Consider the following 25,676-nt stretch of genomic DNA (forward strand, 5'->3'; position numbering starts at 1 on the left):
TTTGTTATATTGAGGTTGATGGGGAAATTTTAGAATACAACATAAATCAATGAGTTACTAGTTTGATCATCCAGTAATTTCTTTGTTACTGATATGGTTAAAGCTTTTATTTATTTATGAGGTTAATGATACTGTTTTAAAACCTGGACCGGAGGGTAACCCGCTCCGCTACCCGGGTCACGAGTCAACCGGTCCAGCCGGTTGGACCGGTGATGTCAGCACAAAACAAAAAAAACCTGTTTTATTTATTTATTTATTTTAAGATTTTTATTTTTTAATAAGACAATAATAACTTAAATACCCAACATGATTCAAAGTTCAAATTCAATAACAATCCTAACATAATTTAAGTATTTAACAAAAATCCAAATATAATGTTTTGTTCATCTTTATCCATTACATATTAAATGACAAAATACATAATAATTAAGAACAAAACATTTGGTGCAAGTGTTTTTTCTTTGATCCGTCTCCATGTTGATTGAGCTTCACACACTAACATCAAAATTCATCATCATCATCACCATCATTATCATCATAACCATCATAACCATCACCATCATCTACATAAATTTCAGTAAAAAAAAAACTAAAAATTGGTACGCAAAGCTTACAGAATTAATATGGAAACCAAAACTGATTATTGCAATATGCAGAATTTCAATTAAATGAAACAAGAGGATTATTAACATGCAAGCTGCATAAATAGCAGGCTATTATCAATACTAAAAAGTCTAAAATCTATAATGTACTAAAGATCAAACATGGAGGACGTATAAACTTAAACTAATTCAATAAAAGATCAAGTTCAAAAGTCATCTTATGCCCGAACGCTTTTAGGAAGGCTATTAAACAATTCATGTCATCTCGGAAGAAGGTAAGTTAGGATCTAACATTTTCTCTGATATGCACAGACACACACACAATGATAAATACACAGATTTATAATCATTATTGAACTCGTGAATGGTGTGTTTATTACCTGGATCGAAGAGGAATGGAGTTGTCGTCGTCGTCGAGGAATGAAGCTGTTGTCGTCGATTTTCAGCAAGGAATGGAGCTGTCGTCGTGGTGGAATGGAGCTGTCATCGTCGATTTCTAGCGAGGAATAGAGCAGTTGTTGTCGTTGTCAATTTCCGGCAAGGAAGGAAGGCGTCGTCGTCGATTTCAGAGAGTTCAGTTGCGATTGACACAATGGTTAATGGTTGCGATTTTAGACTTCAGAGAGTGGAGTTCATTGAGATTGAGTGCCGATTTGAGTGGGAGTTTCAAAGGAATTTGTGTAGAGAAACTGAGAAATTTGAGATACAGAGAAAGTGAGATTGTGAGAAATGGAAAGATGAAAGAGTTAGGGATATTTTTCCCCTTTTCAACATTGGACCGGTACCGATAGTTCACACATTTTTCCCGATTTAATGACGGTTTAAAATGGCTTATTGTATAATAGCAGATTTAATATTGACTCAAACCGGACTTATGACCAGGTCCCGATCCAACCGATTGGACTGGCCGGTCCAGTTCGGTTTTTAAAACAATGGTTAATGGACACCTTTGTTGTGCATATAAAAAATGCTTTTTTTTTTTTCTTTTTACTATATTTTGAAAAAAGTAACTAAAGCAAATTTTTTTTTTTTTTTCAATCAAAGTGTTTGGGTTAATTTACGTGCACCTCGATTGATTCTCTAAGACTAACAATTTAACATAATAACCCATTACCATGACCTTTCACTTGAATCGTGAATACTTATATGTATAGGAACATGATTCTAAGTAACTAATCCTCTAGACGTCTAAGGTCTAGTACAATAACCTACTATCATGGTCTTTCACTTAAATTGCAGATGCTTGTATGCTCTGCAACACGATTATATGTAAATCATTAAATTGAATTAGTTAGGAAGATGAAAGCATAAAATTCTCTAAAATAATAATAATAATAATAAAAAAATTAGCATTCTCTATATAAAGTATAAACTACCAAGTATAAACTTCTGTATCTCCCTCAAGGTCTCAACCAAAATTGTAACCTTGCTTTGATTCATGTGTAATTGTGCATCACACAATTTGCAAAGGTCCTTAAACTTAGGAGTGTTCGGTTCCGGGTACCCTGCACTTTTGAAGGAATCAGAACCGCAATCGACGGTTCCTTGAAATTTGGAACCAGAACCAGAACCGAAACCGACGGTTCCGGTTCCTAGGTACCCAGAACCAAAACCTGTAACAACGGTTTCGGTTCTTGTTTTGGGTACCCTGTAAAATTTATGACCCCACAAAAGTTTTTAAAATGGCAAAAAAACCCTTAAAAACTTACAAATACCCCCCCACCTGGCACTTGTTAACAAAAATAAAATTACAAATTATAAATTCAAAATTCAAAATTACAAACTCCATTACTTTGTAAAGGTAGATTCTCAAAAGTCAAACCAACTTACTTTAAATGTTATGAAATATAAATATAATTGTATTCATATTACTTTTTCTACAAAAGTTTTTATTAACCCCCCTAATCTTTAATTTTATTTTATATTAGTTTTGGTTCCAGGTTCCTGGTTCCGGTTTTGGTTCCTAACTATAGGAACCAGAACCGGAACCGCACAGTAACGGTTCCAAAAATTTGGAACCGGAACCTACCCATTGACGACTGATTCTGGGTAGGAATCGAACCAAACCCAGGGTACCCGCCGGTTCCGGTTCCAACCGGTTCTTTTGAACACCCCAACTTAAACTATATAAGGAAAAAGGAAAAAAGGGAGAATGACATTTTCCCACCCAAGGTTTGGAGAAATGACACCTTCTCACCCTTCAAGTTTCAAAATGACACTTTCCCACCCTTCGTTATGTTTTGTTATATTTTCCGTTAACATTTTACTGAAAAGACAAAAAAATACTTAAATATTTGATTTCATAATTTTTTTTATTATTTTTAATTAGCTAAAAAGGCAAAAAAGAAAAAATAGTTAATCCCACCTAAAAAATTAGGAGTAATGCTATGGAATTGTTTAAAGTTTATTGACTTTAATATTTATTTATTTATAATGTTATTAATATCCTATCACTATTATTTAATAATCTACTAAATTTATAATGTTTTTCATAATATAATATTTTTTATTTTTACTAATTAATATAGAAAATCAATATTCTTAATTAATTAATTAAATAAACAAAGAAAAAAAAATATCTTTATACGTGAACTAATAAATAATCAACTAATTAAGAAATAAACCATTTAAAGGTATTTTTATATTTTCAGTCAAATATTAACGGAAAATATTAACATAACCTAATGAAGGGTCGGCAAGTGTCATTTTGAAACTTGACGGGTGGGAAAGAGTTGTTTCGCCAAACCTTGGGTGGGAAATTGCCGTTCTCCCAAAAAATAAATAAAATTACAGATCTAGTAACATTTGGTTGCGATCTTTCCTTCAATTTCTTCCCATCCTAACTATGGCTTATACAATTCTCATATGGTCTCTAATCTCAGCTATCTTAGCCTCAATTTTGATCTTGGCTTCACACATAATCAATGCTAGGAAAAACAGGAACAAGACGGCCGTCGGCTTCTTCCATCCCTACACAAACGACGGTGGAGGCGGAGAGAGAGTTCTATGGTGTTCAGTCAAAGCTATTCAAGAAGAAAATCCCGATCTTCACTGTATCATCTACACTGGCGACCACGATGCCACGCCCCAAAACTTGATGGCTCGTGCCATCGATCGCTTCGGCGTCAAGCTCCTTCACCCTCCCAAGGTTCGCTTTTACATATTATCGGTTTGTGTTTAATTGTTTTTATTTTATGTAATCAAATTATTGGGAGCAAACTGAGTTAATTTTAGATTAACATGAGAAAGAATTTGTTCAAGCTCAGTTTTAATTAGCATTTTTTGGTTAGCGTATAGCTAGTTGTACATTCATCCTCTTTCTGAGTCCACCAGTAAAATCAGTAGTCGTGCTTTACTGAATGAATAATACAATGAAAAAAAAAATCGNCGATCTTTCCTTCAATTTCTTCCCATCCAAACTATGGCTTATACAATTCTCATATGGTCTCTAATCTCAGCTATCTTAGCCTCAATTTTGATCTTGGCTTCACACATAATCAATGCTAGGAAAAACAGGAACAAGACGGCCGTCGGCTTCTTCCATCCCTACACAAACGACGGTGGAGGCGGAGAGAGAGTTCTATGGTGTTCAGTCAAAGCTATTCAAGAAGAAAATCCCGATCTTCACTGTATCATCTACACTGGCGACCACGATGCCACGCCCCAAAACTTGATGGCTCGTGCCATCGATCGCTTCGGCGTCAAGCTCCTTCACCCTCCCAAGGTTCGCTTTTACATATTATCGGTTTGTGTTTAATTGTTTTTATTTTATGTAATCAAATTATTGGGAGCAAACTGAGTTAATTTTAGATTAACATGAGAAAGAATTTGTTCAAGCTCAGTTTTAATTAGCATTTTTTGGTTAGCGTATAGCTAGTTGTACATTCATCCTCTTTCTGAGTCCACCAGTAAAATCAGTAGTCGTGCTTTACTGAATGAATAATACAATGAAAAAAAAAAAAAATCGTTGAAATTTGATTAAAAGAAATCATTTTTAACACTTCAATGATATGTGTGCTTAGAAAAAGGGGTTTGTAGATTTATGATCTGTTCCTTTGGCACTAGTTAATATATAATTCATCTTAATAATGAAGTATATACTATGATTTCTATTTCTGTTTGTATGTCTTCTGTTTTTACTTTTTTTTTTAATTGCAGGTGGTGCATCTTTATAGAAGGAAATGGATTGAAGAGAGTACTTATCCTCGGTTCACAATGGTTGGACAAAGTTTTGGTTCAGTTTATCTTTCATGGGAAGCTTTGTGCAAGTTTACACCTTTATATTATTTTGATACTAGTGGATATGCATTTACGTATCCACTTGCTCGGATTTTTGGCTGCAAAGTCATTTGCTATACGCATTATCCTACTATAAGTTTGGACATGATATCCCGTGTTCGTGAACGGAACTCAACGTACAACAATAATACCTTAATTGCTCGAAGGTCAGATTCGCTTTGATGAAATTATGGTTTCTTTTGTTTGTGTGTGTCCTTGATTGTGAAGTAGTGTAATTTAGAATACAACGATGCTGTACTGATTTGAAAATGGCCCCTCATACCATTGACTTTTGCAAAGGGGTCTGGGGATGTTAAAAAGTTTTTAACTTTTGTGTTGGTCATAGTATTAACTTGAACTCAATGGCCCCTCGTGAATCCATTTTATTCTTTCACATCCACCTTCAAAACACACACAAGCACTTGCCTTTGGAGATTGATGATTTGCGGATGTTGGTGCATCCTTGTGGTCTGTAGGTCTTGTAAATTTAGCATGTTTGTTCTGAGCGGCATAATAGATCTTCTATGTTTCTTCCTAGCTAGCTCAGGGATGTTGAGTAGAATTTGGTTGCTGACTGTACTCTTTCTCTTTTCATCTCGAACCTAATGTAGTATTCTCTTATGGCAGCCGTTGGCTATCCCACTGCAAAATTTTCTATTATACATTATTTTCTTGGATGTATGGGTTTGTGGGCTCTTGTACGCACTTGGCAATGGTAAACTCTTCATGGACTCAGTCTCATATTGAAAAGCTATGGAGGATACCGGATCGTATAAAGCGAGTCTATCCTCCTTGTGATACTTCTGGACTTCAGGTTTGTGCCTTTTTCTATTTGTGGTTGATTAATTCCTAAGAATCAATTAAATGTGTGTGCTTGAGTATTTTAACAATTTCGTCTTACCAAGTTTACTGTTTAGCAAATCATCCGATGTTCATTGGTTCCGATGCAACATAATATCTTAACTAGTTGTTCAATTGTCTGATTGCTCACATTATAAGAATGTTTGTCATCACCTACAATGTACATTATAAGTACACATGTAAGATTGGCTACAATTTTATTTCTCAGTATATTGGCATAGGTTTTTTTCTTTTTCAGTATTTTATTTTCTTCCCTTTGTAAATAATTTTATTGAGGCAAAAACCTATGGTTTCTTATAAGTTGAAGTCTAAACAGGTACTTCCTTTGGAAAGACCAACAGAATCTCCAAACATAATTTCTGTTGCTCAGTTTCGTCCAGAGAAGGTGGGCATGTAAAACTTACAAGCACAAGGTATTGCTGTTATAGTGGCTCATATTTGGGGCCTTTACACAATAATCCTTTATTAAATTATTTGTGTTGATCAGGCACATCCTCTTCAACTTGAGGCCTTTTCTCTTGCCATAAGAAAATTAGATGCAGACTTGCCGCGGCCTAAGCTGCAAATTGTGGGTAGTTGTCGAAATAAATCTGATGAAGAAAGACTGCAGAACTTAAAAGACAAAGCGGTTGAACTGAAAGTGGATGGAGATGTGGAATTCCACAAGAATGTGATGTACAGGTCTGCTAATCACTTCATAATAATGTTTTTACGTGCAGATGACTTAATTCTTAAGATGTACCCCTCTGAAAACCTTGTAGCAAACATCCAAAAGATAACATCCTCTAGGTCATTGATTCTTGAGTTGCGTTGCATTCTCAGCTTTGTGGAATTCTTACAATTTGCAGGGACTTGGTGAAACTTCTGGGAGGAGCTGTTGCCGGAATCCATTCCATGATTGATGAGCATTTTGGCATAAGTGTTGTAGAATACATGGCTGCCGGCGCCATCCCCATTGGTTAGCATTTTAATTGATTTCTTCGTCAACTATGTTACATGCTCATTTACAGTATATGATAAATGCTTTTGTTTGCATTGTCTCTTCTCACAAGTGTTTCTCCTGTCTTCAGCTCATAACTCTGCTGGTCCCAGAATGGACATTGTTTTAGAAGAAGACGGACAGCCAACAGGATTTCTTGCCCAAAATGCAGAAGAATATGCTAGCGCAATCCTGCAAGTTGTAAGGATGCCTGAAACTGAGAGACTCAAGATGGCAGCAGCCGCAAGGCAACGAGCTGGCAGATTTTCCGAACAAAGATTTTACGAAGATTTCAAGGCTGCAGTACGACCAGTTTTATGTCATACTGACAAATGAAGGACAAATACAACCGTAACCAACTTGTAACTTAAACCTTGTCATTGAAATTTGGCTAACTACAAATTTTGATCTAACTTTTCACCCTTAAAAGATGGCTCTCATTTTGGGTACTTGATTCTGCTTTCAATTTCTCCAAGAGATGTGATTTATTATTTTCCATGTCAGTTTAAATCAGTCCGCCCAAACTAGTTTCTTAATAATCCAATTGAATCAGGGTAGCTTGTTTGTTTGTTTTTTCTTTTGATGTTCGGTCAGTTTGCGTGCACCTTTTCAGTACTCTAAAGTGAAGGGTAAGATAAATCTTCCAATTACCCCTATTTGGAACTTAAAACCTTTTAACTAATATCTAAGGGTTTTTATCTCTCCATCGGACTACCTTAGGGCGATTAGCTTGTTCAATTATAATGGAAGTGGTTTTTGAGGCTAGTTTTTTAATTTATTGGGGCATGTGATGAGATGCGTAGGGAGGCACCGGGCCAGGGCAGGGGCTTTTATATTTTCTTTTATTTAAAATAGAGAAATGAAAAAGGGCAAATCTTTTGGCGCAAAAGTCAAAAAGAAAAAAGTTATAATGGTGGCAAATAAGAAAACGCCACGTGGCGTGTAAGCAACTTTCAAAGCTCATCTCCTTCACTCAGTGCCACAAACATTTCTCTCTGTCTCTCTCTCTCTCTCGCGCCCTCACACTGTCTCTTGATATGGTTGGACCTTAAACCAACCAGAAGATGGCCATCTCTCTTAATTCAATCGTCGGCTTCAGCGCTCCGGTAAACACTATACTTTTCTCTTTTTATTGTTCATTTCCTTTTCGTTTAAATATTTTTTCCCGAGTTCTATAATTTACTCGTGTAAGTTTTAATAGTATGTAATTCATGAGAACCAATAAGTGAACTATCGATTACTGTTTGCTGGTAAGAAGTCTTTAGTTTTCATTTTATTTGGTAATTCGTTGTGGTTTCAGCTCCATTCGCATGTTGAAATTTCAAGAAGCTGTGGTAATTTAATGCTTGTGTAATAGTTAGGTTATACTGTGGTTAAATTATAGAGCTTTTTAGAAGGAACAAGGAAAGGTTACATTCTAGAGTGGTGTCTCTTATAACGACTATTAGTTTGTGAGGCAATTGTTCAACTTCTATCAAAAGATTTCCGAGGGTATTAATGTTCCATGTTTTCCATTAATCTCGTGTACTTCCAATCCTGCTGAATGAATTTCAGATTTTGTAATGCCATTGATGCCTTTTGTCTTGATGAGAATCTTCAGTTGAAGTTCCTGTGAAATTTTTGATGCAATATTTTAAACTATTTAGTCTTTCGGATAGAGAATATTGAAGATGGGACTTCTAGTGTTTAAATTAATTACATGTAAGATTTATTGATAGATAATGGGAAAGACGCATCTTGCATCAAATCGAAACGAAGACACTGCATTTTTGGAATATTTTATCAGTTTCTGATCAATCTTAAAGAGTCCTAGAATTTGTTTTCAACCATGATAAGAATGTGGAGGTTCCAGAGACCACAATAAGAAGCTTTGGTGTTGATATATATTGTTTTGAAATAGCTTTTTCTAGACATACCTTGTTGACTGTTATCCCCCTTAATTATTTAAAACTGTGTTTCTCTATTAAAAGTTGCTTTTGAAATACCAGCACGTGTCAAGATCTTCTATTAGAGCTGCTGCACAAAGGCTCCAGTTCACTTCCCCCTTGAGCATAAAGAAAAGAAGATTGGGCTTGTGTCTTTCAGTTGCAGATGGAGATCGTCTTGCCACTGAAACTAGTAAAGAGGGTTCTGGAGATTCTGAAAGATCCTTTTCTAATAATCAAGTTTCGGCTGTGAATACCTCGTCTTTGGATTCTCCTGGGGTGAATAGCACACTCAAATCCAGTGTCGATGATTCTGGGCCTCAAGCCTCTGAGGCTGCTAATGGTTCAGTGGTATCTTCAGATCCAAAGCTGGATGGATCATCATCTCCTACCGTGCAATCTGCGCCAAAAAGATCACCACTAACAGCAAGGGAGAGACTAAGGGCAGCCCGGGTTCTTAGCCGTTACAATGAAACAAAGGCTTCTAAATCAGTAATGGGCAGTAAGGTATTAGATGCTTTGAAGGAAAGTGATCGGGGAAAGAAAAAGAAAAGATCAGGCCTTCCTGAGGCCCCTACAAATTTGCTCGATGACAGCAAGAGAGGGATGCCGAAATCGGGCCTGACTTTTGAGTTTCCAGGGGGCGCAGATCTCTTTATTATTGCCTTCTCATTCGTTTTTATCAGCACAGTAATGTTTGCAACAACATACATTGTTTGGAAAGTTGGTGCCATCCATTTCAATGAGTACTAAGGTGGAGGGTAGTAGGATTTTGCATTTTTTGGAAGATCGGAATCCAATTTTAGTTTCAGGTGATTTAGATATTCATCTTTCGCATGGCTAGAATCTCTTTTAGACAAGATATACACGATGTACAAAGAATTACTTGGCCAATATTTATATGTCAGTGTTCAGCTTTTTTCTGATTGCTATATTTGGGTAGTTTTTAGCATTGAAATCTTTTTCCCCACTGGGTTACAATTGGATTTCCTCTCACGTCTAAATACATGTTAATATCTCCCGTTAGCAGTGTTACATAAAGAATTTATAGATGCAGCTATTCTTCTTTTGCAAGAAAAGTTCTTGAAAATCCCTACACAGCAACACTGGTTCAGTTTTTTTTTTTTTTTTTTTTTCCCCCTTTAATTATTAGATGAGAAAATTGAGGATTGTTACTGCACTTCTTGAGGATATTCTTCATGATTTCCATGTGGTCTTGTTTATATTTAGTAATTCACTACATTTTGACCCAGTCCTGCAGTGGAAATATGAAAGTCTAATTTCTTGGGGCCGCTCTGGGTAGTGGGTAGTTTTCCTGTGATTAGGAGTTAATAAGCAACTTCTAGTTGTTTTGCCGGTGTGACTGTAGTCTATTTTCATCATCTTGTTGCTTTTCAAAAAATTTCGTTTTCTAATATTAATGAAGGAAGAGCCAATAGAGGGTTGTTGTATTGTAGTTTATTAGTTATTCTTTGGACTTGGCATAAAGTGTTTTCAATTGCTTGTTTACTTCTCCTACCTTTTACTTATATGATGTGTAAGTGTGTTAATTTGATGGCCTTCTATAGTTATCATCTTTGTCATATTTCATCATGATTGTGCTCTAATTATCACGTACTGATTGTCTGCAAACTGCAAGTTGTTTACATGATGTGATTGATGTCTGCATAAACAGTCTGCTTGGCTTCGCAGATCATTTATGGGCCGCTGGAGCATGATTTATGCCGTGTTTTGTGTTTTAGTTAATACATCTTCATCATCTTTGAAAAATATACCAATTATCAAGTACAGAGTCTTCCAAGTTGAGCCATTAAATTGTTCAGAAAACACGTTGTGTGTTTAAGTCACATGCTTATTGTGGGCGCTTGCCGACTATACAAATCTTGCCAATCTTTTCAAGCAAATGGGGTAGAGAAGGAGATAAAGATAAAGAATTATTGATAGTCTTTGGATCCTGATTAGGGAGAACTTGGCTGAGTGGTTGATAAGAGGTCGTGTCAATCTTTAAAGTTCTTTATGGTGAGTTACAATGTTTGAGTGTGACCAGGGCCCTATCAGAACCAAACTGTTTATTGTAATTGAAGCCTTCTTGTTTGCTTGTGTTGGACACTTGAAAGACTTATCTTAAGCTTGAGCAAAAGAAAGTGGACAAGAAAAGCTACCATAATGAGTGACCTCATTGCATATCATCTTCATATCATTTCTTCAAATGCAATCGTTTTTTACTGCTACACCAAAGCAACTGCAGTAAAAAATCTTATGGGATTTAAGCATAATTGAAATATGAACATGGGTTTACAGAAATTAATGATATCTATATTTAAACTAAAGGCGAAAATTACCCTTTTTACCTTTTTAAGCACTTTTATCCACACAAGTACTTTTACTTTCTATTCATTCTGAAGTTACCAAAATAAAAAATTCCATATTGAGACTTACAGCCGGATAGAGCCGAAACCAATTTTCTTTTGACCAATTAAAAGTAACTAGATATCACACCAATCAACATCAAGACATGAAGATCACACATTATTGGTGCAAAAACAGTAGCTCAAGATGCCTGATAAAAGCTGAGATTTGATAGAGTTGCAGTTAGATTCTACAACTTTCTTTCTTTGTTAGTTGAAGATGGAAAACAGTTATAATAATTCTTGTTGGCCTGAACCCTCCAATTTGGCGAACTTCAGCTTTTCACTCAACAATGAATCTTCCTTTGTAGCCCCATGGCAGCAGTTTCATGAATTTCCTCCCCAATTCTCAGCCTCTAACTCAACCCAGTTTCATGAATTTCCTTCATGGTCCAATCCAGTTCCCGAAGATCGATCCACAACTGCTTCCAAGAGTCACAGCCAAGCCGAAAAGAGGCGCCGGGACAGGATCAATGCACAGCTTGCAACTCTTAGAAAGCTAATTCCCAAGTCTGATAAGGTAATTTATCTCTATTGACTATGCATATATATATATATATGTTCACAGTTTCTTGAGACCAACTGGGAAACCAGTAAAACCTCCAAAAGTTGCCTTACAATTTGAAGGATCTAGCCAACGTTTGCAAGTTGTTAGCCTGTATTTGAAGTCCGGATTTAAGGTCTCGACATGGGAAAATTTATGTTTTAATCTATGAATCTGAACATGTGCAGATGGACAAAGCGGCACTACTGGGGAGTGTGATAGAACATGTGAAAGATCTGAAGCTAAAAGCAATGGAAGTCAGCAAGGCATTCACAATACCAACAGAAGTAGATGAAGTTACTGTTGATTATGATCTTGCACAATCTGCAAACCCCACCAATATTAATAATGTCAACAAAAGCAAGAACAGTATTTTAATCAAGGTTTCTGTGTGCTGTGAGGATCAACCGGAACTGCTCAGAGAACTCATCAGAGTTCTCAACGGCCTCGGACTCTCCACAGTTCAAGCTGATATCGCCACTGTAGGAGGAAGAATCAAAAGCATCTTGGTACTTTGCAACAAAGATAGTGATCAAGAAAGTGTTCCTTTAAACACTTTAAAACAATCACTTCTCTTAGTTTTAAGTAGATTGTCTTCTGCATCTATGGCTTCAAACTTTCGCATTAGAAGCAAAAGGCAGAGGTTGTTCTTGCCTTCTCATTTCTCCGAATAAATACATAATATTAGATTTCTCAAAGTTTACCACTTTGCTCTATCAATGTCCATCACATAATTCTGCAAAATTTTTAGGATGACACGCACCAGCCGACTGGGCATGTGCAATTATGTTTTGTTTCCTCGGAGGGAACTTTACTTTTCCTCATCAACATCCCGGTATAGAATGTGCACATGACCTGCAATTCTCTTCCTCCATTTGTATGATTAAAGTTTCTAATGCTAGCCAACTGGGTATTGTTACAGTTCTGTCACATTTATTTGGTCCGACCATACTGGGGTTAGCCTTTGTTGATGTTTGATTTTGACACGAACGATTCACACGTGTAAAGTGTTAAGCGGACTTAGAAATTATATGTGATGAATTCAAGAAATTTGAATATGATGCTGAAACATAAATAAAAGATTAGCAAGAGGAGTTTTTATAGTGGTTCAGGTGCGTAAAGCGAATCCTACATCCACTGTTATTTTACTATTCTCTGACTGTTTCTATGATATTGCCCGTAAGACATACAAAGATAAAGAAAAATTTGTTTACAGAGAAAAATAATAAAACTCAAATCTATGTCTATCTCTCGTATGTCCAACCCCCCTTTTAGTGAAGAAAGGTGCTCATTTATACGCCTTTTAGATTAATGTAATGAATGTTTTAACAAGTTACCCTGACACATAAGGATCATTTCTTAATTTTTATCTTTTTATTTTAATAAAGATAAGATAGGTATACGGTCCTCATCTATTCATAGATAAAACTTGATTCTACTGAATTAGTAACAACTGTATCTTTTCTATCTTGAGACTACGTGGTAACTCTTAAACGATATAAACACTTTCTAAATTTTGATTGGTTGGTGCTAATATAAGTACGATTTTTAAAGGCACAACAACCCTACTCCTTAGTACTGAACATGTATTAATGACATTGACAATAGATTTCTCACATATTTATTATAAGCGCATGAAACTCACCTTAATTAATTCCAAATCCTGCTACCTTCTCAGTCTCAACTCAGCTCGGGTACACTCACTGACAGATTATTAATTAAAAATATCATTAACCAAATTAAGATAAAACATAGTTTTTCATAATTATCTATAATTAATATATAATATTTAGTTATCAGTTAAGGCTGACCAAATATTTAACGGCAATAAATGCCGTTACGATCCGTCAACTCTCTCTCTCTCTCTCTCTCCCGTTCTTCGCCAAACTCCCGTAATATCCGAGTTCAGTTGTTTGACACTTCTTCACCTAACCGATGCCCGTTACATCTCCTTCTTACGTCACCGTTTTCTTTCTTCTTTCTTCATTTATTTTTTTTGAACCTACCGGATAAGATAAGAAGCCTAACTGCCACAGTTTCGAAGCTCTCGAATCTGAGCCGTTGATTCAACAAATATAAAAATTTCCGTTATTCTCAATCAGTTCAGTTATACACCCCACGTAAGTTACTATCAACGGAAAACGAAGCGTTAAATTTTATAAACTCCCTTCTTGTTTGAGAAATGTCATTAACCTCGCCATTTTAATCTTCCCTTAATAAGGGCTATTTTAGAAGAAAATGAAACGTCAGGGGAGCTAAACGAATTGACCAAAAAATGAAAATTGAAACAGAAACAAACGCGCTTATAACTTGCAAAGTCGTTATTTCAACGCAGCGGTTTTACGGTTCACGCCAACAACCCCTTTCAAAACGGTTAAACCCCATCTTCTTATAAGCCAAGATCACCACCAACAACACCAGAAGAAATTAGAGAAATAAACAGATAGAATTTTAGTTAATTAATTCATTTTTTTTTTTCTTTTTCATTTCGTTTTTTCATGTCCATGGACTTGATGATGAACTCTAGTTCCAGTTCTATGAACAAGTCTAATAATAACGATCGCATTAAGGGCTCTTGGAGTCCACAAGAAGACGCAAATTTGATCAAGCTCGTTGAGCAACACGGACCCAGAAACTGGTCCATGATAAGCTCCGGGATACCTGGACGTTCAGGGAAATCGTGTCGATTACGGTGGTGCAATCAGCTGAGTCCGACGGTGCAGCATCGGCCGTTTACACCCGCGGAGGACTCCACCATTATCCGAGCACATCGTGTACACGGCAACAAGTGGGCCACCATCTCCCGGTTGTTGCCTGGTCGTACGGACAATGCGATTAAGAATCACTGGAACTCGACTCTACGTCGGAAGAGGGTGAGTGCGTTATCGTCAGCGTCGTCGGAGTCGAACTCGGTGATGAAGCGTGGGGTGAGTGTGGAGAATTATGTGGAGTCGGATTCTGACTCAGGGGTGGTGAAAAAACAATGCGTGCGTGTTTCGCAGGAGGTGATAGTTACGAGTGGGGCCGGAGGCGTTGTTGACGTTGTCGCCGCCAGGGGAGAGTGTGGTGTTGGAGGCTGGCGGAGAAAAATGGGAGAATTACGGCGGTGAAAAGAACAAAGAGGGAGGTGAAAAGGAAGTGAAGACTATGAAGGGAATGAGGACAGGGGTGTGGTGGAGATGGAGTATCTTGTTTCTTGAACATCATGCAGCGTATGATAGCTGAGGAAGTCAGGAGTTAGTGGATAAATTACGGGCTGAAGGATCCCAGGCTCCCAGCTAGCGATGGTCAAAAGATCCATAAAGAATTTTCAGCTTCCTTTTTTTTTTTTTTTTTTTTTCTCTGTTGCTTCTTTTGACTGTGACTCTGCTCTGGGCAATCAAATTTTCACTACTACTAGTTCTGATTAGGAGTTGCAGATTTTAGCATAGTTTTGGCCTTAGATTCGTGTTTCCCCTTTTAGTTTAAGAGTGAAACATCAGCTTTTAGCCTTTAAAACGTCTACAAATTGTGTTAGGCTCAATGGTGTTACCAGGTGATCAGTACTCTGATCGGAACTGAAGGCTCAAAATATGTAAAATTCCTGCCTCTTGTTACGAATCACTTCTGACATGGTTACCCAAATGGAAGCACTTGGGAACATATAAAATTCAGTTAATTTAATCACAAATATACTCTTTTATCTTTGTTACAAAATAATTCAGTCGCTGTTTTAGTATGGCTAATATGCAGGTACAAAAATACTTGGTATATCAATAAACAAAACTTCATATTCATTGTAATACGTTGATTTTATCAAAGCTTTATACAAAACCTGAAACATTCTGCTAATAAATGACCATTCACCATTCAATTATTTTACATCAAGCCGGCGATCTACACCAAACTACAATTAAGCATTCACATTCTAGAAAGCATGAACCAGAGTGTCACTGAGAAGCACAAGCATGAACTGACCTGATTTGAGAGTTTAGAACCAGAAGCGGCCATCTATCAGTGGCACTGAAGCAAAACCCTTCCAGACTAATTTAACTCCTCAGATACTAAAGCTTCAAGGTGAAGGGCAATTCAAAATACAAAGAATAAGACTGAACCCCCCAAGGATGAGCAATATACTACATAAAACACTAAATGATTTCACTTAATTTAAGGAATCACAAACCCTAAATCTCTTATTTCCCATTACTTTAACCCATGACAAAACAAAGAGGTAAACCTAAATCCCCATTTCCCACAGCTTGAACTTCACGAATAACAGGCAAGCAACCAACATAATAAGCTATAATAAAACTTCATTTACCTTCCATGAAAATGCTTATCCATCAGAAGCTCCAGTAACCATGATTCTAGATCCCAGAAGCTCAACTAAATAGAATAATTCATAAAATTGACATTCACACAGATAGCTAATCAATGGATTATAATGGTAACAATAGATTTGGAAGGCAATAAAGAGCTAGATAAGCAAAAGATAATCCCATTTCAAGTTAAATAATGGCGTTCACTTAATTCAACAAAATGTATCAAAACATAAAATCAAAAACAGATATCACTACTTAATCGACTCAACAAAAAAAGCAGCAAGAAATGACAAAAAGCGCCGCACTAGAGAAGACTTTACTTAGATCTCTGTCTCATCTTTCGGCGCTTCCTCTTCAATCTTCTCATACGCTTCTTCTTCCACTGTAAACAAATACAAAAAAAAAAAAAAAAAAGCACGAAAACCAGATTCAAAACGACTTCGTTTGAAGAACAAACTAATGAAGTTTAGATTAACTTGACTTAATCCATAATATTGAGACATCAAAAGATACATGAACTACAGATCGACTTACCTTAGCTCTCATGTGACAGGTTACCAAACTTAGGTCTTCACTCCAAAACCCTAGTTGCTCCAAGAGGCTGCGCTGATGATGTGAAACTTTGGATTTTAGGGCTTTGCGCATATTTATATGTAAAACCCTAGAAAGACTGGCGGTCAAAATCGAAATTTGGGCCCGACTCATTTTCTGATTGGGCTTCTTAAACCGGGGATTGACATTGGGCTATCCATTAATTTTGTCTTCAGCGTTGAATCATTTTGGATTGGGCTAACCCATTTGTTTTAACGGTGTCTTAATAGTTTATAGAGATGTAGAGAATACGCAATAATGTAGTTTGTAAAGCCTTCGATAATTACATGAAAATTGCAAATGAAATCTTTACTTTGAGTGCCGACGCCTTTTTTTTTTTTTTTTTTTTTTTTTTTTTTTTTTGTTTTTTTTTTTTGTGCATACCCAAGATTTACCGTAACGATAAGTTGGTACCCAAAAGGTTTTGAAACGACAAATAGGTACCTTCTGTCATGTTCTGTTACTGATTTCTGTTTATTAATAGTGAAAAGACTAAAATGCCCTTCAAAGTTTCAATTTTAGTTTTTTATAAATTTAAAAATATCTAAAAAACCCCCTAAGTTTGCTAATTTAATTAAACACCCCCATATATAAAAAGTTTGTTAAATAACAAAAACACCCCCAGTGCCAGATTCCAGCCACCATCGCCGGAATCTGGTCGGAAAACTACATTACGACACAGACCCGTCGGGTCTGTGTCGTAACGTGCCGATCTAGCCTTTTTCGGCCAGATCCGTGGCTGATCTGGTCGGAAAGGGCCAGATCTACTGCCAGATCTGGCCGTCAACGCTGCAGATGGAGTTTTGCGGCGTCGACGGCCAGATCTAGCCGTAGATCTGGCCTTTTCTGGCCAGATCAGCCACGGATCTGGCAGGAAAAGGCCAGATCGACGCGTTACGACACAGATCCGACGGGTCTGTGTCGTAACGCAACTTTCAGGCCAGATTCCGGCGGTGCCGGAATCTGGCACTGCAGGTGGCGGGGGTGTTTTTGTTATTTTACAAAATTTTATACATTGGGGTATTTAGTTAAATTTGTAAACTTAGGGGGTTTTTTAGAAATTTTTAAATTTATAAAAAACTAAAATTCAAACTTTTAAAGGCATTTTAGTCTTTTCACTATTAATAAACAGTAATAAACATAAACCACTAACAGAACATGACGAAATGTATCTATTTATCGTTTCAAAACCTTTTGGGTACCAACTTGTCATTATGACAAACCTTAGGTACGTGTAAATCGTTCTCCCTTACTTTGAGCAGTGAGAGCACCATTGTGTCGAAAGCCTTTAAAGAAAATTTAGGTAGAAGTTGGACACAACTCATGGGCAAATATGAATAGCAGAAGCTTGAATTAGATATTTCACATGTGCCGATGTCCCACAAACAGAAGCCTCCATACCTCTGAGATAAGCATCGCATTACTAATCGAGTTAGTTCACTGACCTAACTCACCTGCCAGCGATATTACATCAAGCAAGAAAAGATATATAAAAATAGAATCGGTCATAAATACAGTACAGATTCTCAGAAGGAAAGGTTGGCAGTTCTACTTAAAAATCCCACTCAAATTCTCCTTCCATACCTTCTATATAAAAATGCTTTGGCTCTTGAAATTAAATTTTAGATAATGTAATTTGGATGGATTAATGCTATATAAAATTATAATAACAATTGTAACTAGTATTCAGAAAACTACAAAATACTGTGAAAAGGAGAAATCAGCAATGTATAATACAGCCATACAAATTAAAAACACATAAATTAGAAAGAAAAACTATAGCCTCAAAAAGGGTTGATAGTGTTGTTTTTGTTCTCGTTGAACTTCTTGCTTGTGTTTACTGTGAGATGATGGAAGGGACAACTGAGTCAACCCGGAGAGAGTTCCTACAAAGTGGACAGCTCGAACGAGTGCTGAGCCACCTATCAACACACTCACCGTGATAAAAATGTCGACATTTGGGCAAAACCTTAAGCTTATCCCCGTCTTCAAACTCGCCAAGACAAATACAACACTCGTTATCTTCGTTTCCAACCGGGTTAATATCCGGCGTTGACTTCGACCGGTGCATGATTATCGGCAACGTGTTAATTGCCGTGGAGTCGAGTCCCTGGGACAAGGGTTGAGGCGCGTGAAGCGCGTTGGGGAGAGAGGGGTGAGTTAAACGACAGAGCCAGCGAGCGTAGAGGAAGAGGAGAGTGACGAGCAAAACGACGGCGAATATGACGATGATGAAGAACAAGGTACGTCCTCGAATTTCGAAGTTGTGGTCGTCGAGCTCTGTGTAGTGCCAGTGAAAGGGCTGCGAGTCTTGTGCGGTTGCCATTGAGATTTAACGGTGGCTATAACGGTGGCGGCATGGTGTTGTGCTGTGAAGGATTGTACCTTCTACGTGGTGGTAGTTGCTAAACGAAACTTGGATATGTGAGGGTCGTTATATACAGTTTGGAAGATGATAGAGTTACTAAAAAGTGTACGCTAAATTTATATACAGAATGATACAGAATGATGTTGATTAATATTAATTTATAATAAATCTAACGGTTAAAATTTTATTATACACAAATTTGATGAACACCATCAATAACTGCGAGATTACATATTACAAAATATCAGATCCAGTTGTGCTGGAGGAATTTGGAATTTTGGATATTTATATATAAGAAAGACGGAAAGCTACTCGCATATCGAGCGCGTGACAGATTATTGTTTTGGCGTGAATAGGAGAAAAAAAATTGTATATAGCATTCGGGATGTATCAGCCAAGTGATCACGAGTTTGAGTCGATAACCGGGATGATTCCTACAGTTTTTATTTAGTCAGTAATTTTGGGCATAAGTTAACTCAATACCCTTGATTATCCAAAAAAATATAAAACTTTTAACTATTATTATTTATATATATAGTGAAAACCTCAACTAATCCTTATGAGTTCTCCCATAACAACTTATCGTTATAACCTTTCAAATAAATTATGGATAAATGTATTATCTTTACAATCTGTGAGCGGAGAATTGAATTTAAGACTGTGGGTTGAAGTCATGCATAACCTCTTTGGTTCGCCCTTATCACTGTCATTAGGTGGATAGTTGTCTCACCGTCTCAATTTAGTAAGATGTTATGGTGTATATATACATAGTTGAGCTTCCTCTGTTCTCTTAAGTAAGTTTTTGAGAATGAGCCTTACCCAAGCCGTGTTTATTAATGAGAATTTCTAACGAAATTATACAAGTTTTCAACTAATTTTTATTTATTTAAATCTTATAGTTTTTAATATTACGAGTAAATTATTTATCAAGGATGTTAACTTAAGAGGACTGCCTCTTAAAACATGAGAACTTCTTCAAATAAAAACGATCAAATTCTTTTACTTTATATATATATATATATATATATATACAGAACTCATTGACAATTGCTTTAATATATACACCAAAAAAATAAAAAAATAAAAGGGCTTTTCGTTAGAAATTTTATTATTAAATTTCTTAATCATCTGGCTAACTTTTTACCAGATAATTAAGAAAGACATCTAACTTTCCCACTTTAAATAAGCTGCAATTAGAGACAAACACTATATCAATTTATGCAGGGTATTAATTAATCAGAAAGCCAATAATCATAAAAAGGGTCAGCGTATAGTTGCAAATCAAAACTCAACAACTCCTACAAGAGCTAGTGGAAGTTCAAGTTTCCCAACTCAGAAATCATAATTTGCCACTTGATACTGGACGGCTGTAAAGTTAAAGGCATTACATTGTTAACACTTATCATTTTATAAAGAAGCTTTCTTATTTAGATTTGCTGTAGATTTGCTGATGCTATTCATTCAACGAAGGGCCAGATTTAAAAGGGACGCTCACTGTTATTGCAGCAATTACTTGTCCAAAAGAAGATATATATTGCTCCACCTCCAATGCAAATATGAACAGAATGGACAGTTTGTTAACATCTTTATCTGTTAGAATGGCTAATCTGGGCTGTCCGTTTCAGTGTCTCATCTATGGTCCATATTTTTGGCCATATGAGAGTTAGATATACAGTAGGCCCAAGTACAGAAAAGACAGTGATCTGTATCCTTATCAAGTTTCTCTTAAACATATAAACATAACCAGCATGCATTCTGGGTTTGATTCTGCGAGCATTTCTGGTGAATCCTTTTACGTCTGAACCTGCAGTTAGATGATCATATTCATATATTTTTATTTCATTGAATTTATAATTACTGCAGCCAGGTTGCAGTCATTTTGTAATCTGGAATTTCACAAGTTCTTCGCTATATATATATATATATATAACCTGACATGTATATGTCAGAGTCTTGTAATGATATATGAAAATTGAAATGGGGCTCACGATTTGCTGAAAGATCTGGACGCATGAAGAGATAAACCTTTATGTCTTCATGTATGTGATAATATTCGTGTAAACAATCATAAGGCAGACAATTCTGTGCATGCTCGCAGATACAGCATGTGAGCGAACGGACCCACTGCACAAATTGTGTGCCAAGCTATCATCTCAAGCTCATCTCTAAATATATTTTTCTTCAGGATTAATGCAAGAGGACAAAACGTCAAATTTATCAACATCCTGTACTTTTTTAAATCCATGAACATTGAAAAAGTTAACCTGGACAGTAATATTCATATGATATGAAGATATATGAAGTTATATTGGATGGAATTAACTTTGAACACAAAAATAAATTCCCAATAGTGTGTTTCTATGGGTTCCCTTCGCCCCTTTCTCGGAATAGTGTGTTTCTATGGGTTCCCTTAGCCCCTTTCTCGGAAAGTAAGGAGGCAGTACTTAAGAAGAATAATTCAGAACTGATTTACCGTTCAAATGAAAGCAAGACCAGTAGTGTACAGTTGCGAAAAGAATCAACAGAGAAATAAAGTTTATTTTACAGCAATCCAGCTAAGCAGCATACATCAAATTTGGTGGAAGACATAAATGCATAATAGCTATCAAAAACAGTACCATGCGGATTTTTATATATTGTCATGATCATAAAACTTCAAGTTAATGCAATTTTTTTTGCTGAATTGGGAGTAAGGGTAAAAAGATAGGTATCAAGTGATATAACAGGAAGAAAGGATTCACAAGAAAAATACTCAACCAAAAAATTAGCCTAATCCTGAAACTTTTTGGGTGAACCCCGTCATTTATCTTGACATCCGGCCACAAGAGGAGAGGTTAATCTTAAAACTTCCGAGTGCTTAGTTTCAATAAAACCAGTACAAGCTTCATGTTTGGTTTCAACTTGCTAACACATGAAATTAAAAAACCTATATCCCTAACCTGGTGCAATTTATAAATATATATATAATAACCGTCAAATGATTAGAGAACTCAGCAAATTACATAACCAATTACTACAAACACTACAATTTCAAAATGAAAAACCTAATATGCTAAGGAGTAAATATGTATTTTTTAAGGGATGATTTGCTGTAAATAGGACTTCGAACTACAAAATCAATACACCAAAATGGCTATTCCGACCCTCTTTTGTTACATCCACAGGCAGACAGTGCAATAAGTTTATTGATCGGTTATGATGCAAATCCTGGAGAACACACAAGCTGCATGCTCATGGGTATAGTTCAACAAAAATAAAAAATAAAAAACACAAGAGAGCTTCATTTACTGAGATGATTAAAGAAATATAAACATGAACACACCTGGCCTTCGCATCTTTTGCCAACTCCTGCCAAAAATGTTATCCGACATTGTTAACCCAAACAATATAAGATGATAAATCTGCAGAAGTCTCGAAAGCTAGAATTTTGGTGCAACATAAAATTATTCAATCCTATGGCGTGAGCCTTTTGAGAAGATGGATATATATAAAAAAACAATTTAATTTATATGTATGAGATATACCAAGTTTACAAGAGGGATACTGTTGAACATATACTACTTATAATGTTCATATACTACTTACAAATTAAAACGCAGCAAAGTAAGAGAAAAATAACTATAACAAACAAGGCCAACAGTATCTACAATGCTTCCCCTGAGCTGACCGAAAGGACATGAGTATAAATATATATATGATTTTAAACCGTGACTGCAATTTCAATCACAAATATATATATTGATCCTGTGAAACCAAAGGAAAATTAAATACAGCCATAAATATCAACAGAAGTTATTGCCACAAAAGCCGATCCTAATTCCTGTGAGTTTATGAACTGTTAGATGTGAAAATGATCAGTGTTCTAAATAAAATTTGATGATGCAGAATAGATTTCTCAGGAACACGAAGCTCTATATATCTGCTAAGAGGAACATAAAGTGAACAAATTTTTCATGTATTAAAGAAAATAATACAAATCAAGGAGAGAATTTCACTCAACAATTGCACACATACAAACTACATGAAAGTATCCAAAACCCTAATGGCAGGAAAATGAAAAGGACTTAAAAGCCTTGCGGAACACATGGAAATACAAACTCCATTATCTGAGATTACCAATTATACCTTGATTAGATCTCTTTTAACTTTATAAATGTAGCATAGAAATGACATGCTGCGACACTATAAGCCCTTCAATCACCCGTTACTGTAGATATAATAGTCTTTCATTAATTCGCTTGTAAAAGAAGCTCGATCTCTTCTGTTTTTCTTCTTCGATATCTTGAAGAATTTTAGTTCTGTGATTCCCTTGTGTTTCATCTCTGGGATTCTAGCTCTCAAAGGCAATCACGCTTGCAGTCACTTGCAGTTGAATCTGCTAAGCGCAGTTGCAGTTGAAACTAGTAAACTGTCTTCTTTAAAACGAAGAAAATAGATCGATCAATATATATATACTAGATTACCATAAAAGACCATAAAGAAGCCTCAAGAACTTGCATGCAAGCTCTTCTGTATAATTCCAGAGTAATTGAACAAGCTCTATCAAAAATCAAACAAGAAGGGATCAGCATAATCCCAAAGGGCAGTTGTTGGATACTCCTCATCATTTGTCAACGGCCATACGGTCGGCGATCCGGGTCCAACCGCAATAATCGGATCCGGGGCAGGTGGTGCAACAACAGTTTGAGTAGAAAGTGACAAAGTTGAACCCATATAACCCGCGAGTGAGTTGATATCATCGTACGGGTTGACGTACGGGGTTATTGCTCCACCAGAATCTCCATAGTTAATAATCGTCCCATCAGTCAGAGGATGCTGATACTCATGAAATTGTTGCATCAGTTGTTGGTTAGTATTTTGTACTATGTTAGGACAAAACACATTGGAACCAACATTAACAACATTCTGATAAACCCCGTAGGGCATAAACCCAGTTGAAGAACCCATACCAGCCGCCATAGAAATCGGCTGAGCCATAAATGGGGCGGAACTGGATAAAGTGAAGCCAAAACCTGAGGGACGAGGAAGCAAAGGCCTGAGGGTTTGAGCTGAAGAAGAAGAAGATGATGAGCCCCGCGAAGTTGAAGATTGTGATGACGTGGAACTGGAGGGTGTAAGATTAAGCTGAGCTCGTGAACCGTAGAGAATAATAGCAGCTCGGTCGTAGGCACGCGCCGCTTCTTCGGCAGTAGCAAAAGTTCCAAGCCATTTACGGGTCCGTTTTCGAGGCTCACGGATCTCAGCGACCCATTTGCCCCAACTTCGCTGTCTCACTCCTCTGTATCTAAACTTACTATTGTCTGGTCCACCTTTGCCTTTGCACTTCTTGGTGTTGGTGTTATTATTGACGATTGAGTTATTTGAGCTGTTGTTTTCACTGGTTGTGGTGGTGGTGCTATCAATGCTTTTGCTTTTAGTATCATTTGTGGTGGTGACAGTGGCGTTTTTATCTTGAAGAGGGTGAGGACTATTGAGGCCTGAGTCGTCCATTTAGATTTAGGGATGTGATTTAAAGATTTAAAGCGAGAGAAAGATGGAGACTCACTCACCTCGTTTATTGGTATTCTTGTTTCGAAATAGAGGAGTGCTGTGTTTGGGTTATTTCGAGTGTCATTTCTTTGTTAATGGTGGACTAGGGCGGTGGCCATTTTTGTGTATACGCATATACTGTGAATGGGAAGATTGCTGTGCTGCGAAGGAAACAGTCTGAACTCAAGCTGCATTGGTTTTGGAATTTGGAATCATTTATTATTTTATTTCTTTTTATCGCCTCTTTCTATGACATTTTCAACCTCTCATTTTCGGTAAAAACCCTAGAAACTGAAATCTTTCTTCGTGAAATTTTGTACTTTAATATATTTAGTATTCAGAAAATTCATTATTAGTCAATGAGCTAAGGGAAGTACTGTAAATTAAACTTGTACATAAAAGAAATCAATTTGAGTAAAGGACTATTTTCTATCCAAATAATAGTTTAACGATATGTTCTTACTCGCATACTATTAAAATACTATTTTATTATCTAAATTTATATTCTGTTTTCGGTTCCGGCATCGTTACGACCCCATATCATCACCATTCTCTTTCTCGTTCATCATTCACCAAAAACTCTCAAACTCTACTCCCATCAATCCCGTCAATCACCAGTAATCGAGCGATTAGTATTTGTACAACCGTCCTTTCCAAGTCAAATTTCGATCAATCTCAACTACCAAAATCCAACCTTCCACAATTAAAAGACTCATCAGTCCCCCCTCTTCAAAATCCTCAACAATTTAGATTAAGTTTGTTCTCTATTCATCATTAGAATATAAAGTTGGGTAATAAAGTGGTATTTTAAAAGTTTATAGGTGAGAAAGTGTCATTAAACCAATATTTGGGAGGAAAAAAGTGGTTAAGTCAATTAACTTAAAAATAAATTGAAAATTTGGTTCTGTAAATTATATAAAGGGAAAGTTTCCTAAGTGTGTTAATTAGGATTATATAAATATTTTGCGTATATGTTTTTATGGTATATAAGTTTATCTCATATGGGTTGGTGAAGTTCCTGTCTCAAAGCAATAACCAAGATGCTTCTGCTTCTTCTGCTTCTCTCTGGTTCCTCGCCACCAGTAGATTTTGGTTTCTTCACGAAGATATTACTTCGTCATGAAGGTATCCTAGGATTACTACTGTAAAGAGAGTCTTTTCTTTGTTGAAATTTTTACTTGGTACATGTAAAGACGATGCTACAAGTGAGAGTACTTTGATGGCTATGTGAATTTCTGTCGTATTAAAGCACTATTTGATTCATATTACCCAATCATGAAGTAGCGACTT

General features: G+C 36.4%; 5 protein-coding genes, 1 long non-coding RNA gene and 1 pseudogene across 7 annotated transcripts; 4 read left to right on the forward strand and 3 right to left on the reverse strand.

Annotated features, from left to right (window-relative positions):
* Positions 1–3,354: 3,354 nt before the first annotated feature.
* LOC116122510 (GDP-Man:Man(3)GlcNAc(2)-PP-Dol alpha-1,2-mannosyltransferase) lies at positions 3,355–7,479 on the forward strand. Of its 2 annotated transcripts, XM_031408353.1 has the most exons (8): positions 3,355–3,470; positions 4,047–4,326; positions 4,761–5,047; positions 5,508–5,694; positions 6,058–6,126; positions 6,229–6,422; positions 6,590–6,699; positions 6,812–7,479. In XM_031408353.1, the coding sequence occupies exons 1-8, from the start codon at positions 3,448–3,450 to the stop codon at positions 7,054–7,056; spliced, it is 1,395 nt and encodes a 464-aa protein (XP_031264213.1). In that variant the 5' UTR covers positions 3,355–3,447; the 3' UTR covers positions 7,057–7,479. The 2 variants fall into 2 exon arrangements, with proteins under 2 accessions (XP_031264213.1, XP_031264212.1); XM_031408352.1 differs by lacking the exon at positions 3,355–3,470 and having other exon boundaries at positions 4,024–4,326.
* A 169-nt stretch (positions 7,480–7,648) lies between these two features.
* LOC116122511 lies at positions 7,649–9,577 on the forward strand. Its single transcript, XM_031408355.1, has 2 exons — positions 7,649–7,826; positions 8,709–9,577. The coding sequence occupies exons 1-2, from the start codon at positions 7,785–7,787 to the stop codon at positions 9,396–9,398; spliced, it is 732 nt and encodes a 243-aa protein (XP_031264215.1). The 5' UTR covers positions 7,649–7,784; the 3' UTR covers positions 9,399–9,577.
* Positions 9,578–11,067: 1,490 nt separating this feature from the next.
* Positions 11,068–12,295, forward strand: LOC116122556 (transcription factor bHLH51). The gene is made up of 2 exons (XM_031408391.1): positions 11,068–11,573; positions 11,786–12,295. The coding sequence occupies exons 1-2, from the start codon at positions 11,274–11,276 to the stop codon at positions 12,269–12,271; spliced, it is 786 nt and encodes a 261-aa protein (XP_031264251.1). The 5' UTR covers positions 11,068–11,273; the 3' UTR covers positions 12,272–12,295.
* Positions 12,296–14,101: 1,806 nt separating this feature from the next.
* Positions 14,102–15,243, forward strand: LOC116122541 (annotated as a pseudogene).
* Positions 15,244–16,054: 811 nt separating this feature from the next.
* Positions 16,055–16,515, reverse strand: LOC116122571. The gene is made up of 2 exons (XR_004126920.1): positions 16,433–16,515; positions 16,055–16,280 (listed from the first exon to the last, which is right to left on the reverse strand). It is a non-coding gene; the product is annotated as an uncharacterized LOC116122571 (long non-coding RNA).
* Positions 16,516–17,748: 1,233 nt separating this feature from the next.
* Positions 17,749–18,956, reverse strand: LOC116122565 (RING-H2 finger protein ATL66-like). Its single transcript, XM_031408397.1, has one exon. The coding sequence runs from the start codon at positions 18,813–18,815 to the stop codon at positions 18,327–18,329; it is 489 nt and encodes a 162-aa protein (XP_031264257.1). The 5' UTR covers positions 18,816–18,956; the 3' UTR covers positions 17,749–18,326.
* A 4,443-nt stretch (positions 18,957–23,399) lies between these two features.
* LOC116122542 (ethylene-responsive transcription factor ABI4) lies at positions 23,400–24,347 on the reverse strand. The gene has a single exon (XM_031408379.1). It carries the CDS (start codon positions 24,345–24,347, stop codon positions 23,400–23,402), a length of 948 nt encoding a protein of 315 aa, XP_031264239.1.
* Positions 24,348–25,676: the final 1,329 nt, after the last annotated feature.

This window comes from Pistacia vera, unplaced genomic scaffold (assembly GCF_008641045.1).
Source record: "Pistacia vera cultivar Batoury unplaced genomic scaffold, PisVer_v2 Contig135, whole genome shotgun sequence".
In the NCBI taxonomy this organism is placed as follows: domain Eukaryota; kingdom Viridiplantae; phylum Streptophyta; class Magnoliopsida; order Sapindales; family Anacardiaceae; genus Pistacia; species Pistacia vera.

Coding starts and splice junctions, on each gene's coding strand:
- LOC116122542 (XM_031408379.1), bottom strand. CDS start 24,347: ATGGACGACTCAGGCCTCAATAGTCCTCACCCTCTTCAAGATAAAAAC.
- LOC116122565 (XM_031408397.1), bottom strand. CDS start 18,815: ATGGCAACCGCACAAGACTCGCAGCCCTTTCACTGGCACTACACAGAG.
- LOC116122511 (XM_031408355.1), top strand. CDS start 7,785: ATGGCCATCTCTCTTAATTCAATCGTCGGCTTCAGCGCTCCG. Junction 7,827..8,708: donor TCGTCGGCTTCAGCGCTCCG/GTAAACACTATA, acceptor TTGAAATACCAG/CACGTGTCAAGATCTTCTAT.
- LOC116122556 (XM_031408391.1), top strand. CDS start 11,274: ATGGAAAACAGTTATAATAATTCTTGTTGGCCTGAACCCTCCAATTTG. Junction 11,574..11,785: donor TAATTCCCAAGTCTGATAAG/GTAATTTATCTC, acceptor GAACATGTGCAG/ATGGACAAAGCGGCACTACT.
- LOC116122510 (XM_031408353.1), top strand. CDS start 3,448: ATGGCTTATACAATTCTCATATG. Junction 3,471..4,046: donor GCTTATACAATTCTCATATG/GTCTCTAATCTC, acceptor AATTCTCATATG/GTCTCTAATCTCAGCTATCT. Junction 5,048..5,507: donor AATACCTTAATTGCTCGAAG/GTCAGATTCGCT, acceptor CTCTTATGGCAG/CCGTTGGCTATCCCACTGCA.